A 15857-nucleotide genomic window follows, 5' to 3' on the forward strand; every position below is an offset into this window, starting at 1 on the left:
TTCTGATTCTCAGACACTGCCAGACTGACTTAAACTCTTTAAGACGTCGAGCATCGACTGGCTCGATGAACTCGGAGCGGATATGCACACGCAATAAATTATTTCGGTTGGCAGAGGGGCAGCTGCGGGGCGGCAGTGCAGCATAAATCCATTTTTGAAAATTTATTGTGCATTGAACTTAAAACGAAATACAATAAAGTCCTGTGTATGCAGCGAAGACTGAGCACCATCCAGACGGAAGCAAAGAAACAAAAAAGTAATCAAATTTATTAATGTCGACAGAGTATACTCTGCTTATTCCAAAGGGAGTCTCTGAATTTAAATTTAAAAGATACCTAAAAAGGTTTTTATATAATACTGAATTTGTCAATAATAATTGCCATAAGTTTTTAAAAGGAAATGAATATTTACAGCTAATTAAATGATTTAAACGCCTTATTTGGTCCCATTTTTTAGGTTTTAAGCAAAGGTAGTACTAATTAAAAAATTGTACGTGAAACTGTCATTTTTATAACCCAAAAACTTGAAGTTTTTTGGCAGAGTATGTCCAGCCCCGTCTCCCTGGAATCTCTGCATATATTTCCTTTATATTTCCCATGTTGTGTTCTCCCACGTAGGCGGCCAAAGACGGAGTCCGGCAAAAGAGGTCATAAAATTAATGCCACAGCATTATGGGTTCTTCCCCGACTCGAGTCGGCCGTCGCCGTGTGTTTGCGAGTGCAATGAGCCATTAAGGCGTCGTCGAAGGCACGGCTCACAAATAACGAGGCCATAAGAAGGCAATGACATGGGAGTCAGCTATCGAGAGGAATAAATCATATCAAGTCCTTTCTCGACCGATGGATGGCCAAAAGGAATGCAATAGTGGGGGAAATCTTCTGAGGAGCTATCGCCCATACTTACACCGCTCACAAGACTGGAGGAAAATCGCTTATGCCTAGTAGGTATATTTTAGAATACGAAACAAGCTCGCAATCAAACTGTGCCGAGTGCTCTACATTATTCACATACTTTCTGTGCAAGACTGGTGCAGTGAGGCTGAGAGACATTCTGTGGAAATTATAATTAAACTATAAACTTATAATTAGTGCACTTGGGTGGGAGTGGGGGAAAACTAATAACGGAAGCGAACTGAACGTTGCCAATGCATTAAATAGCTTCAAACAAAGCACAAACAACCAACGACAGAGACACGAACGGAGGCAGAGGGAGGTTGAATAATATAAATTAAAATTTTCATTTGTGGCTGCAGGTGAAATGCTTAATTCAATTTCAGTCAATTTATGTTAATATTTTTTGCTAGCTAAAATATTTCAAATTGCAATTAACTGAAACACAAAAAAATGTGTGTATATGTGGTACATTTAAAAAAGTTTTTCTCTCTGCAACTAGTTACGAACAACACGAAAAAAAGCCAAAGCGAAGTTTGTTGTTGCCGTATGTAAATTACTTTTTGGGGTGTGAGGACGAGGTGGTGCACATCCGAGGCTCTAAGGGGCTAGGGGTGTTAAAATGCACGGTTAATTATGCTTGGCTTAGAGACTACGACAACAAAAGCGTTGAAAAAATGTACACGGGAGGGGAGGCAGAGTCTGGGGATTTGGGGGAAGGATAGGCTAGTGGTGTTGCTAGTTTCGGTATTTGGTTTTTTTTTTGCTGCTCTTGTCTCTGGTGGTGCTGGTGGTGGGTGGTGTTGGGGAAACATTAATTCATTTACAAACTTAAATTGAACGTAAAATTATTAATTGCTGGCTTAATTAATTTATAATGAGTTTTTCAGTGGCAGCTGTGCCGCGTCGGTGCAAGAGAGAGAGAAAGAGCTAGAGAGTGGTGGTGCAGCTAGCGAATTGATGATATCAAGTATACGCGGTGTGTGCCATGATCGGGGAGCAATAGGTTGGAAGATATATGGAGCCATGTGGTGTCCAGGGTGCGCAGGTGTGTCTGGGTGTGTAGTTGGTTCATAAATTTGGTCGTTTTCAGTGTTGGATGAGCTGGAGTTTCGGAGTTTCTGTTTGGTTATCACAAGAAGACATTCAGTTTAAAATTACATTATGCAGTGGCTAGTGGCTAGATTGTAGGATAATTCATCGTTCGGGTAGTTATTTATTGATATATAATTATCGGGTGTTTGTGTGTAGATTATTGGACACAAGTATCGAAACGAAAACGAGACGAAAGTATAACTCCAATAAAACGTTCGTATGCCGCTTGCACCACATAACAAATCATGACTCTGCTCATCGAAATCGGTAGTGTTGGGGAGTATATAGTATATATATATATATAGGTAGTATTGTAATTGGCAAACCACGATCATCAATCATCAATCAGCGAGCGAACGAGCGAGCGAACGAACGAGGAACGAACGGCAGCAACTTCCGGCAGGATATATACGTATAGATTATAATTGTATATGTGTCTTTGCGGGTGACTCTGTGACTGTGACTGTGACTGTAACTGTGACTGTGACTGTAACTGTGACTGTGTGTATGCTGGGATATATAGATATCAAAGTAAAAATCAATTCAGTCCATTCGCTTATTATTACATCATCGAAAGTTCATCAAAAGAGAAAGTAAAAGGTAATCCTTTACATAAATATTCATATTCATTAGTTTAAGATATACATATCGTATAGAGGTATGTAGTGGATTTTATATATATATTCAAGGTCAGTCATCAATCAATCAATCCATATCAATTAAACAATTTACAAGTATGCGTATATATATATAGAGAGAGAGAGACAAGAGACAGAGAGAGAGTGAGAGAGGAGCAAGACGGGGTTTTCTGGCGGGGTTTTCGGGGTTTGCTCACCAAGTCCACGTAATGAAAATCAAAACACACTTAAACCAAAATCACTTCGAATGGGGATTTCGCCTCAACTTGGCTTCAACTTAAAAATTTAATCTCTTCGGCGGATTCTCTATTTGAATTTTTCTTTTCTTTTTCGCATCTGCTCTCGAAAGAAGTGGACTTTGGAGCAGAACGGTCTCGATTCTTGCCGAATCCTCGCTTCTTTTATTTCCGGTGACGTTCAGCTGTAGTTGGGGACCGCTTGAAAGAATCTCATACGTGGAAAGTGGTGAATGATTAGTACTAAGTTCGGTAAACACAAATCACAGACATTACTTAAAACGGATTCGCATTCAAAGTCATATTCAAATTCAAATTGAAGCAAATGCCAGGTGGTCGGTGTATGTGTGTGTGTGTGAGTAGTGGGTGGGTGTGTTTTGTGTGGGCGTGGCCAGTTGATGAGATCCAAGATCATTTCAGTGTCTACTAAACGCGACAGTTGTCAAACTGTCATTGGCACGTGTGAAAAATATGGCTAACAGTGGGGGTGAGGATGGAGGGGCTTCCAAAAAATACATAACGATGGAGGAGGGAAGGCATCGGGTGTCGGGAGAGCTTTCATGAATAAATCAGAAATGAAAAAAAGTATATTCAAGAGGAGGAGGGCGGGACATGTTTTATTGTTCCATATCCATCCATACAAAGAGAAAATTATCCAAACGTTTGCACAAGGCATGGCACACACAGACTAACGGTCGCACACAGACAGCGACAAAGTGGGAATACAATGAACGAAATCAATATTAATAATAATGCCCAATGCAATATTAATGGGAAAACTCAACTGCAAAAGTATTAAGGCACACAGAACTGAATACATGTGAATACGAGTATGAATAAATATTAACACGCACACACGCATTCGCAATTAAATTGTTTTTATTCGTTATAAATTTGTTTCATTCATAATGTGTTGTTACTTATGCTTTCCTCCCCACCTCGGTACGTTCTTTTTTCTTTGATTTCTTTTTTTCTGTATTTGATTTTCGCTTTTTTTTCTATAAATTACTTGCTCTGCATTATTCATAATTATTGTATAAATATTTATATAACTTATTTGTTTGCCGGGCTTAGTATTCGGTTTTCTTGCTTAAACAATTCCATGAAGATGGCTATAAATAAAGTACAAACAAAATAGACAAAATGCCACAAACACGAGACAGAGCTAGAGCGAAAATCGGGAGTATAATGAATATTTAATTTAAAACTAAATTACATACATATGTGTGTGTGTGTGTGTGTCGGTAGGTGTACGAGAGGGTGTCCAACTATGGGCTAGTGTGACTAACTTTGGCTCAGGGGCAGTAGTTGGAGGCTTTCTACGAGTCTAATGGTCGGGGGAATACTGATTTTAAACTTATTCTCTTGATTTTTGGTTGTGTAATACACTTTAAATGGGATGTTTTGTAGGTCTCCGATCTAAATGTTGGTTTAAAAATAAAAAGAAATGCCTCTGGATCGGAATTGGATTGTATTTTGGCTGATTTATTTTTTGGGGACTTATTTTCTGTATCAGTATATCTGAGACAAGGACAAGATTCACTCTCGGTCGTCTTAAAACTGTAGGAACTTGGTGCAAGAGATAAAACTCGACAAGGGGTGAGTAAAACTTGAAAAACCGCAGTTGCAATTGTTAGTTTAAGTAAATAAAAAACGAAAACAAAACGGGATTACGAAATCAGATTCTTTTATTAATAATAAAATGTTGTTGCTGCTAAAATAAATATTACGATTAAGATTAATTAATTTATTTTACACAAAATAAATTAATACACGGTGCATACATTTATACATTGCATTCACTTGAGACTGAGACTCAACTAAAATCAACTCGGCCTGGATCGAGTACCGCTCCCGTCCTTGGGCCCAGCCAGATCCCGGCCCGACCTCGGTATCTGGATTCGAGTCGGCGTCTGGAGACGCTCGGTTTCGTATATATGTACCTTCAACTGAACGGAAGGGGGATAAATGTTGGCTTGCTTAATACTTAGTTTCGTATAAAAATAACGCACACACAAAATACAAAAGGCGTGGTGAACATTGAACATACAAATCAAAACAAATAATCAAGTTGTACACGGATCGGGTCAGATAGTCATACAATGCAAACGTGAAGGACATACAGAATGGAGCTGGGATAATGTTAGTCCTCGCAAACAAACGGATGGGAAATGTGAATTAATTTTTAAAACCAAACTGTAAGCAACGTGCCGTGAAAAGATTCGAATATTGTAATATGCATAATGCACGCGCTTGGCTCTTATTCCGCTTTCAGGACCAGGACCTCGCTTGCGATTATTAATTTTATTAATTAAATAACGCGAGTTTTTCTGCTCGGACTTCAATTAATTTCAACGCGAATACAATTTAAAGGGAATTCCATTTCACAATACACGCATTTATTTACGGCCCGGACATGAATGCAAACCAATTTGATGACTGACAGCGGAATGAAATTATTATAATTGCGCATTATGATGATTGCTGTTGTGGCGGCGGCGGAGCTATTATTGTTATTGTTATTATTTGCACTGCTTTCTGATTTGTTTGTGCTCCATTGCGAGTTATTCGGACTATCGAGTGGTGGGCAGAGCAGAGCTCATCTGCCGCCTTAATTGCTTGTAATTAACTGCCATAATGGCTCAAAAAACTCGTTCGAACTGGCCGTGCGTGAAACGTGAAGAGATATTCGCATTAGTAGGTGGAAAGTGTTTCAATCACCACTACTTAGAAACAGGTCTTCAAGGGTCCTTATTTATGAATTGTTTTCAACTCGACTCGGTCTGAGGTTAATCTCAGTGGTGAACTCACAATGGGATTATTCTTTCTGGATCTTCAAGCCATCGCCCTCGTGGGTGTAAATGGGTGCTTTTGCCTGGGTGAAGGTGAGGAGTAATTCGAGTGCTTTCATGCTTGTGTGCCTGTGAAGGTGTGTGTGTGTATGTGCCTGTGGGTGTGAGCGTGCTGGCCAAGAGATGAAGCATTAAGTACCTGGCAAGCTGAAACTGGATTTGGATTTGGCCAACTCGTTTGCCAGTTACTCAATCAGAAGTTTTGCATTGCGCAAACCAATGGAAATTTTTGCAAGTTGCAAGTGCTTCTTAAAGCCAGCAGCAAGGTCTGTGGCAACAGCTAATTGGATTATGCGATTAGCACGAGTGTAAAGGCGTCTATCCCTGCTTCTATATAGGACGGAGTTTTGCTTGCGATATTTGCCTTCGCGAGAAATTGCCAAATGATGCAGGGTAAGCCTTCTGTTGATTTGGCCAAATTACACTGCGCTCAACGAACTGCAGGAAAATGCTTGAGCCGGCAGACGGATGGGCCGAAACTTTTGGCCAACTCAAATCGAGCTCAGCTCGGGCCATTTGTCGGCCAGAAGTTGCCAGTTGCTGGTGATTTATGCACTGACAGTTTGTGGTGCGTGTCTGGGCATTTTATTTATGAGTTTTGTTTTGCATCGGGAACGCAAACAAATGCAGAAGTATGCAAAAGATAATGGTATTTACTCGTGCCCCTCCTCCCTCCCCAGGCTGCAATCCGTCAGCTTGTGTTTCCCTGCGGTTAATTACAACGCAAGTAAAGTTTTCCGGATCAAACGCACAGCCACAGGGACTCGGAAATTACCTTCTCATGTACGGGACACAAAGTGTATATTGTAAGTAGTAAACAAGTAGTAAAATCTGATGTATGTTATGTACTCGGGGGCAATAAAAATAATCACGAGAGCCGTAAATGGAGGCAGGAAGCAGGCGAAATCATAACGAGCAAGGTGTGAGCAATGAGCGAGAGGCAAACAAAGAGAGACAGAGAAAGAGAGTTGGTAAAACACACAAAATTCAGGTTATAGCAGTTCACATTCGTTGCGGTTACATTCTCAGTTTGGCTGCGTTCCAGCTAAGACAAGAGCCAAATAAAAACGGGTAAAACAAAGCAGACAGAAAACAGAACTGAGAAGATGGCCACGAGAGGAGGGGGCCGAGGGGGGGTTGGAATGAAAAGATAAGGCCAAAACATGTTGCAGGTTGTTAATCAAACAAACAGGCAGACAAGCACACACGACAAGCTAGCGTTAACGTTGCATGTTGGACAAAATGAAAGTGTAAATATTTCGACACGCGCGCGCCCAAAAGCAGGCAATAAAACTTGGTTATGGAATTCGCATTGCTCGCAATCGCATGACTCTGGCTGCCAAAGACTGTCGCATACAATAGTGTTTTGGACGGAAACACAAGCGCAAGTACAAGAACAAACAGAAATATATATAAAATTACAAACGGAAGCGGAAATGGAAATGGAAACGGAATCAGAATCAGAATTAGAAACCGAAAAACTAAAACGTAAGACAAACCAAACTAAAAATGTTCGGGGAGCGTAACTGGAATTGTTTTGAGTTGCACAAAATGCATCGAGCACAGACAGTTGGTTACTGGATTACAGCATTACAGCATTACCGGAGTACTGGATTACTGATTACTGGATTATTTGCTTTGATTTAATGCTTTACATGGTTCTTTGGGGGGCGGGCAAGGTAAACATTCCGCTTGGTGTGGTTGAGTAGAGTACTTTTGGTATTTGGTTTTCTTTTTGTTGATTTTTCTTATTTTGTTTTTTGAGTATTACAATATATATAGTTGTTGCACCTTCGGGAATCTCAATCTCATACCGAAAAGGAAAACTAATCGAATCGAATAAATGTCGGTAGTAGTATTTGTAGTAGTAGTAGTAACATCATTAACATAAGTTATACATACATATACATAATGTAAACTAAATGGGCATTAGCATGTTAACGTAAAACATAATGAATGCGTTCAAGATCACCTACACATACATACGCTGTATGTATCAATAGGTACGGTATATATGTGTGTGTGTGTGATGTGGAAAATGCTATATATATATATAAGTATATAGATCGTACTTAAGTAAACTCGGCCAGTGGCCGCTCATTTAATCGTATTTTTTTTTGGTTTTGGTTTTCCTTCTTCTTGCATTACTTAAACGTAAACAAAACGTAAACACACGAACATAGGGCTTAGGCTAAATAAGTAGGTATATATGTGTATAAGTATATAGAAATATATATAGAAAAGTGGAAAAAATTCAAGTTGTACAAAATGCACGCTTGGCGGCAGTTCTTGTCCTGAACACAGGTTTTTATATCGAGTGTGGGTGTGGGTATCGGTATCAGTAGGTATCGGTATCGCTATCGTTGTGAGTCTGTGTCCTGTCGTAACAAAAGTCTAGCTGAACTAATATAATCCTTTTTGGTTTCTATTCAAATCTTGATTAAATTAAAGTAGCTAAAAATCTGTGAGTAAGCAGCCTTTTGTTCAGAGATTGATAGTTCGAAAGTCCCCTGGGTGAGCCATCCTAAAAAAGTTCATAAAACACATAATAGAAGCTATTCAACAGCTAAAATAGATGAGATAACACTTACGATAGATGAGATAAGGGATACCCAAGAGATGCATTTCCCACCAGTTTCCAGTGTGTGTCAATGGATATACGAGCTGGGCAAGACAAACGAGCTGGGCACGTCAACGATCGGCGGTAATGATAAGATACCCGGTCCCTATCTACACCCTGATCCCCATATCCATTGCCAGCTCCATTCCAATCGCAACTCCTCGTTGTCGCCAAAGTATGTAATTTTAATTTGACTTTTATTAATTTATATGTTGCAACGGCAGATGGGCAATGGGCGGCGGGTCCGCCGATAAGTTGATGGCCAGCCATAAAGCAGCCAATGAATTATTATTGTTGCGACCGGGCAAACAACCATTGAGGCAGCACGGGGGGGCATTAAGCCTGGCCAGCACACACACACACACCCAGGATGGGTGCTGGACAGAAGCGGTGACAGGAGAACTTACACAGAGTCCTGGGCATGCATTATGCAGCAATTGCTGTTGTCAACTGACAATGCAGCGAAGGCAGCTGCCGCCTGCCAGTAAATTAAGCGGAAAAGTGTGTTGCGGCAGCAGAAGAGGGTGGCGCCCAAAGGGGGTAGAGACAGACTGCCAGGGCGCAAAAAAAAAAAGTCACACATACATACATAAGATCGGGACGATGGCAGTATTATTTGCTGCAGTCGGAAATAACTCAACCGCAAATGAGATAAATTGCGCGCACACAGATAATTGCATGGAGGCCCCCAGACGGCGTTGCGGCGTGGAAATGAAATACATTGCACATACGCCGCGTTGGTTTTTTCCTCTGCCCGATTTTTATGCGCCTGTGTGTCGTCCCAAAGCATTCGCCATGTTTGTGGGCCTCCGGAGTGTGCGTGAGCTTCCTTTTTTCGGCCGCTGTGCAAATATTTATGTGGTCCCGCGAACACAGACAGACGCGTAATGAGAAAATATCGCGCATACGCCCTGCATGCTCATTAAAGCCGATCGCCGTGCCCAGCTAGTTGTGTGGTTGTATTTACAAGCGAAATTTATATTTGAGAAGTTAACCCTTCAAGTCAACGTAATTACAGAGCAGGCAAGAACCTTTACTTAAACACGAATATCTAGATATATCTATGTATTGTAATTGTAGTTGCGCACCTTTCGGCACTTGTAGTAACTTTGCACGAGTTTGATGTATCAAATGAAATGAACGTAGCTTCGCTTTCGGGGTGGCGGTTAAATGGAGTTTGAAGTACATTCGAAAAATTCGTTAACTTTATAGGATACAGTATACACTCTGCGGATATACATACACATATACATACATTTAGGAGAACGCGTAACATGAGTGTGTAATTGATTTAACTATAAATTTGATTTATGCCGCTTCAATTCGTGTGTCCTTTGCTAAGATTGTGACTAATAGATTTAGGCTAAATATGTCCTATGCTAAACAACGATCCTTCCCTATCGCTATCCGTATCTCTTGTCAATTTTAATTGAATTGTTGCATTATTGTCGTAGTTTACGTTAATTTATCTCCTACCATAATCGAGTGGATAAGCATCTTTCCGTGCAAACGATATTTGACTATCCCCTCCTACGTCCTCTGATATGATACGAATAATTGGCTCTTGGGCTTCGAATTCCCCCATGCCCGTTCTCCCCTTCCCCTGCATATATTACATACTCGCAATCGTCAGGACGATTCCCTCTATACATACACACGAGTCCTAATCAGCGCGGAAGCGAATGTGCCAATTTGTAATTGTAATTTTTGGCAAGGCAAACAAATAGCAAACGACGAAGAAATAACAACTCCTGCTCCTGTTTCTGCTCCATGCTCAATCGATGGGAGTGCCATCGAGGGCTAACACTCGTACTCCAGGATGAATCCCTCTTCCCCCACCGCTCCGGCGGCTGCCTGAGAGGAGGACCTCGCTGCTCCTCCTGGCCCAGTGGACGATGTCGCTGTGGCGGTTGCTCTGCTTAAATTTACTTGTGACAACATTGCGGTGGCCGATAATTTGCCATTGTAGGCGAGGGCAGGCGTTAGCGAGGGTGTGGCCGTGGGCGTGGCTGCTCCGTGTCCGTAATAGTTGAGAGCGGAGGTGAGCGGCACGGACTGCTGACCGCGACGAAGCTGATGTTGCTGCTGCTGCTGTTTGGCCAAATAATCCGCGTTCGTATTTGCCGTGGCGTTGCGTAACGTTATGAAGGTGTCAAAGTTTTCGGCGGTCGAGGAGGCGTTCGAGGTGCTGGAGTTGCGGCGGGGACCTAAGTGGTGCTGCTGCCTGGGCGCGGTGGGTGGCGGTTGCAGCTGAAGCTGCAAGTTAAGCTTCAGCTGCTGCTGGTGCTGCTGCTGCGACATTGACGAGTTCGACGAGGAGGAGTTGGACAGCGAGGAGGAGTTGACCGAGTGCGCGGGCGGGTGCTGCTGCTGATTCGCGTAGTATTTGCGCAGATTCTCCAGCATGTAGCGATTGTTTGCATTTCCGGTTGAGCTGCCTGCCACCGATGTTGCTCCTACTGCTGATGTTGCAGCTACCGGGGAGGTGGCTGCTCCCGCTCCCGCTCCCACTGCTGACGATCCTAATGCCAGTGGCTCCGGCTTTAGCTGTTGGAACTGTGTGGCTGTGGTTGACAAGGGCATCGGCATCGTTATCTGCTGCTTGCTGCTGGTGGCGTACAGTGCATCCGGCAGAGCCAAATTGATGACACTGCCTGTTGCAGGCGGCATTGCGGTGGCCGTGGCACCCGGCTCAGCAGTCTGCTGTCGCTCCATCTCCATTCCCGTCTGCATTGCATAGCGCGTCCTGCCCCTGTCCCTATGCCTGCCCCGACTGGCTCCCGACTGATAGCTGCGGGCGTAGTGGGCCTCCATGAGGTCGGCCCTTCGTTGTCGCGCCGCGTACACCACTTCCTCCGGTTCGCCGCCTGGCTCTCCGCTCCTCCCGAAGCCGTAGAACTCACCCCGCTGATACACGGACGAGGCCCCGGCTCTCTCGTAGTCCCTACGCGTGCCCCGCTGTCGCTGGAAGTGGTCCAGGTAGCTCTCCCCACCCACGACCGTTCCAGCTCCCGAGCCGGGCAGGAGGCCCTGGTCCTCCAGCGCCTCCTCGCCGACCTGCTGGCGCTGCAAGTGCTGATTGAGCGACTGGTAGAATGTGCTCTCGGCCAGATTCTCATTATACGATGTCGCACTCTCCGGCTGATGCCAATCAGCGTCTTCGCACTCGTTCACGTTGACGCGGATGCGTATGTCGCGGGCAGTGTAATCGGGCTTTCCACCCGCCGCCCCATTCGCCTCCTCATCCCCGTCGTCGTCCTCCCTTACATCCCCACCTCCATCCTCATCGTCGTCGTCGTAGAAGAATCTCGCTGATTTGGCACTTTCCGCCAGCAGCAAGTCCTCGCTCTCCTCCAGGGCCAGGGCGTAGCTCGTTAGGTTGTCAAAGTAGTACTCGCACATCTTGTCCGGGTGCTCGTAGCGCAGCTTGAATTCCTTGGCCTCCTCCTCCGCCTTGGCATCCGGCTCCAGCCGGTGGCCAGGCGTGGAGGTGGGTCCGCTGAACACGGAGGCGTAGTCGGAGCTGCTCATCGAGTCCGAGTGGAGGGCCGAGCCTCGGGCTTTGGACTTGGCGGCGATGGGCAGGGTTCCTAGGTTCTCGTAGTTGGCCCCAAAGTGAGCTGCCTGCGACTGACTTCGTTTGTGTCTCGGCCGGCGGGGGGTTTCCGGAGTCTCCGGCTGCTTGGACAAGGCCCTTCGCTGGGCTCCGCTGACCCTGCCCACCGAGTGGGCCGACTGCTTGGTGGTGCTCAGCTGGTGGTCAAAGTTCTGCTCCAGATAGGCGTCCAGGTAGTGGAGGTTCTTGCTCAGGTCGATCTCCGACTTGTAGCTCTTGTAGATGGTGGCCTGCTTGCAGCGAGACTCGTAGCTGGATATGTGCGCCCGGTCGCTGATGAAGCGGAAACTCTCGTCCTTGGCCAGCGTGTGGAAGCCGCTGAACTCTGAGCCGCCCATGGAGCCTCCTTCGCCGCTGCCCGTCTTGAAGTTGCGGCACTTGTCGCGGATCTTCTGGATGCCCTGGCGCGTCTTGGCCTGCAGCCGCTCGAAGTAGTTGGCCTTGCCCACCGGTGAGGCCGTGTGGTTCAGCCGCGGGTGGTAGGCGGTGGTGTGTTGGATGTCGTAGCCACCGCCTCCCGCGGCGCGCATGCTCTGGATGCTGTGCGTCCGATTCGGGTAGCTCAGTTTGAGCTTGGGTAGCGAGGGCGGCTCCTCGGGCCCGCGCTGGTGAAGCTTCCGCAGTGACAGCTGCTTGAAGATAGCTCTCGACCTCTTGGGCTTGCCAGTCGAGGTGGTCCTCCTGCCCGACAAGTCCGCGGATTCGTTGTCAAAGTCTTGCCGCTCGAAGCGACGCACTGGCACTCCGTACAGGTAGTGGTGCTCGGCAGGTGGGTTCTGGGAGCGGCTGGTCTCGAAGAGACGACGCAGGCCACGCCCCGGGCGCTGGGGCCGCACAGCTCGGGCACTTGCGGCACTGCGTAGGCGCGAGTTCACGTTGAGCGTGAGGATCTCGTCGTCGTGGAAGATGGAGAAGGGGTTCGTGATCACCGTGGAGCTGTCCCCCGCCTGGTGGCTCCCGGAGGGACTCAGACTGCTTATGGATCTAGTCTTAAGGTTAACGCTACTCCTAGGCCTACTTATGGCTATGTCTTGCTGCTTACTCTCTAGTACAACTACAACTTTGGCTTCACTGTGCTGGTGCTGGGGATTCCTGTTCGGGTTTGGGTGTGGAAGCGACTTCGACACCTGGCCCAGATCCGTCTCGGACCGGGAACGGGTGCGAGTGCGCGGAGGAACCGTCTTTCGGCTGCGATGCAGCTCCTTCAAGGAGTTGCTTTGCTTGCGGAAACGGTAGAACGGATTGTTGATGCTCAGCTTTTGGAGCAGCACCTGGGTCTCCTCGGGGGTCAGGGGACCAGCCGGCAGTAGCCCCGGCTCCTCCTCCCCCGTCCGCTCCCCGGCGGTCACGTTCAGGTGGAGCAGCTTGGCCGCCGCCTGGGGCTTGATCTCCCTGTTCATATTGTTCTCCAGATCTCGCTTCCCGCTCCTGCTGCTGCTCCCCACCGAATTGTTGCCCCCACTGTGGCTGCTATTGCTACTACTACTACTGCTGCTGCTGCTGCTGCTGGAGCTGCTACTGCTCTTGGCTGGCGCCTCTAGAGGATTGCTACTATCGCTATTGGTCAGGACAGTGGTCGAACCCTTGTCGTCGTTGTTGTTATTCATGTTGATGTTGATGTCGAGGTGTCCCCCATCGAGTGGCTGTTCGGTCGCCGTGTGTGTCTGTAGTTCGTGTTGTTGTTCTGGTTGCTGTTCGTCGGTTTGGCTATCAATTGCCTGCTAGACTCTAGTGGGCGGTTGTAATATCATTGCAGCCATGCGTACCTTCATTGCCTCCGGCGATCCGTGTCCCGGGTACTGTTGCTGCGGATGCTGCGAGGCTGCGTGGAGGGCGGCTGCGGCAGCCGCTGCTGCCTGCTGCTGCTGCAGCTGTTGCTGTTGTTGCTGCTGCTGCTGCTGCTGTTGGTGGTGATGGAAGCCGGCGGGCGTGGTGTAAATCGAATCACCTTGAGGGCCACTCGTGCTATCCGAGCGTGATTTCAAATCAGCTTTCTCGCTGCGGGCGACAGAAAAAACAGGAAGGGTGTGAGTGGGCCAAATCGTTATCGAAAATTGTTTGCCCAAGTGACAATTGTGTGGGGGGGCTAAGTGGTTGGGCGGCTTCTATCGCTGATTGGCAAATTGTATCCCTCTCGCATATCTGAATATCTATTTAGTTTTTGTCGCCGCCTCGCCGCAGGCCATTGTTTACTTGGGGCTTGGGAAATTAGATATTCCCCTCGCCTCCTGCCTGCCTCCCTGGCTGAGATTGGGCCTAAATGAGTGAGTGTGCGGCGCCCAAAACGAATTTTGTGGAAATGCGGTCGAAGCGTACTTGGAGCGGAAATTCGAAATCCATTTCCGTTCTCCTTTCCCCATTGATCTGTGCTGTGGGGCCTGCTCTGAACAGCACACTCGGGTGTATTGTATGTATTGTTTCATAAACGAAAAATAGTAATTTTAAACTCCTAAACCAGGAGGCGAGTGGCCGAACAACTACCGCTCATAACTCATATTGCACGGCAGCCAACAACAATGAGCGATGGGCGGGCTGGCTGGTTACCCTGCCTTTCCCTTCTCCATTTATGTTATTGGAAAACAAAGAAATACCCGCATACCCTTTGAAATTTAAGGAGTAAGTAGAGTTCTTTAACTAAGTAAGGTGGTGTGCCTTGTTGGAGAGTAATTGTAAGGAATATTATTTTTATTATTCATCTATCTCTCTATTTATTCATCTATCTATTCATCTATCTGTTTCAATTTTGTAGCTATGGGATAATTAGCATTATAAGTATTAACTGGATAATTGGAAAAACCTATAAGACGTAATGGGGCTTCTATAAGAATTCCCATAAAGCCATTATAAAAAGTTGTGTATGAATGCCATTGAGAAATTTAAAGTGTAAAATTTATTATTCGTTAGAAATAAGATATATACTATTTAAATATTGGGGTAATCTCCTTGAACCCTATTTAACCGGATTGTAAATATCCCCTAATATCATACGTTCTCCCCGCTTCTAGTTAGAGTATTTAAACTTTCTTTCTTGGCCAAACAATAATGTTTGTTCGCCAAAAAGCCATTCCTTCTTCCGCCACTCAGACCTTGTGCATATATTGAATATATGAAAAATGTATAATATTTTATGTCCTGAACACACACACATACATAGATATAACGTATGCATGGGGAAACATTTTTCATTGTTCCATTGCCCCACTGCGAGTGTGTGTGTGTGTGGGGTGAATGAGTTGCTGCATTCGGCCAGTAGGGGCGCATAAATTGGCACGCCAGCGCCACCTGTTGGAGGCGCTGCATAAAAATATATCAAAATGGTCATTTATCTATGGTCCTGCCCCCCCCAGTGTGTGTGTGTATATGAGGTGGGGGTGGGTGTGCACGTATTACGCTTCAACTTACCTGTCTTTATCCGATGATTTATAGCCCGTGGATCCTGTGCCATGCGAGGAGACGCCGAGGAGGAAGAGAAAGTGAGAGAAGGATTCATATTAGAGTTCGCATTCGCCACATTCAGGAATATAAATTCCGCCCATTACTTTGTGAAGGGTGCGGTTCCTTGTGTCTTGTTGCAAATAGTAGAAATTAGCTGTGAAAATACCGCTGGCAATTTACAAACAGACGGCCAGGAGGAGAGACAGACAGATGTATTTGTGAAATTCCCCACCCGCTCTCCTCCTGTGATAAATGAGGCAGGGACTTATTGATTGCGGGGAACGTGCCAGGAGAGGTGCCACTGAGTTTTGATGGATCTCGAAGGGGTGAAGGGCTCTCGGCCACATATAAAACACATATCCCTGCAGCGGGTCGCACTTGAGAGATCTGTCAAACGGCGTTTGACAACTGGAAGGCAGCTGCAGCAGTCAGTCAGCCAGTAAAATTGACAGCTTGATTGACAACTGAGAAATTG

General features: G+C 45.9%; 1 protein-coding gene across 4 annotated transcripts in view; it reads right to left on the reverse strand.

The window, feature by feature from the left end:
• Window positions 1-3914: 3914 nt before the first annotated feature.
• Window positions 3915-15857, reverse strand: part of LOC108081096 (irregular chiasm C-roughest protein) — an 89977-nt gene continuing 78034 nt past the window's right edge. For 2 of the 4 annotated variants that reach the window (XM_070287385.1, XM_017176087.3), the window contains exons 14-16: window positions 15350-15383; window positions 13714-13945; window positions 4584-4808 (exon numbers count right to left, since the gene is read on the reverse strand). In XM_070287385.1, coding sequence (XP_070143486.1) covers window positions 4686-4808; window positions 13714-13945; window positions 15350-15383 — 389 coding nt within the window. In that variant the 3' untranslated portion in view covers window positions 4584-4685. Of the gene's footprint in view, window positions 3972-4583; window positions 4809-5662; window positions 5735-13713; window positions 13946-15349; window positions 15384-15857 lie in introns of those variants that run through there. The other 2 variants (XM_070287387.1, XM_070287386.1) reach the window with 2 other exon arrangements.

Source organism: Drosophila kikkawai, chromosome 3R, assembly GCF_030179895.1.
Source record: "Drosophila kikkawai strain 14028-0561.14 chromosome 3R, DkikHiC1v2, whole genome shotgun sequence".
NCBI classification, from domain to species: Eukaryota; Metazoa; Arthropoda; class Insecta; order Diptera; family Drosophilidae; genus Drosophila; species Drosophila kikkawai.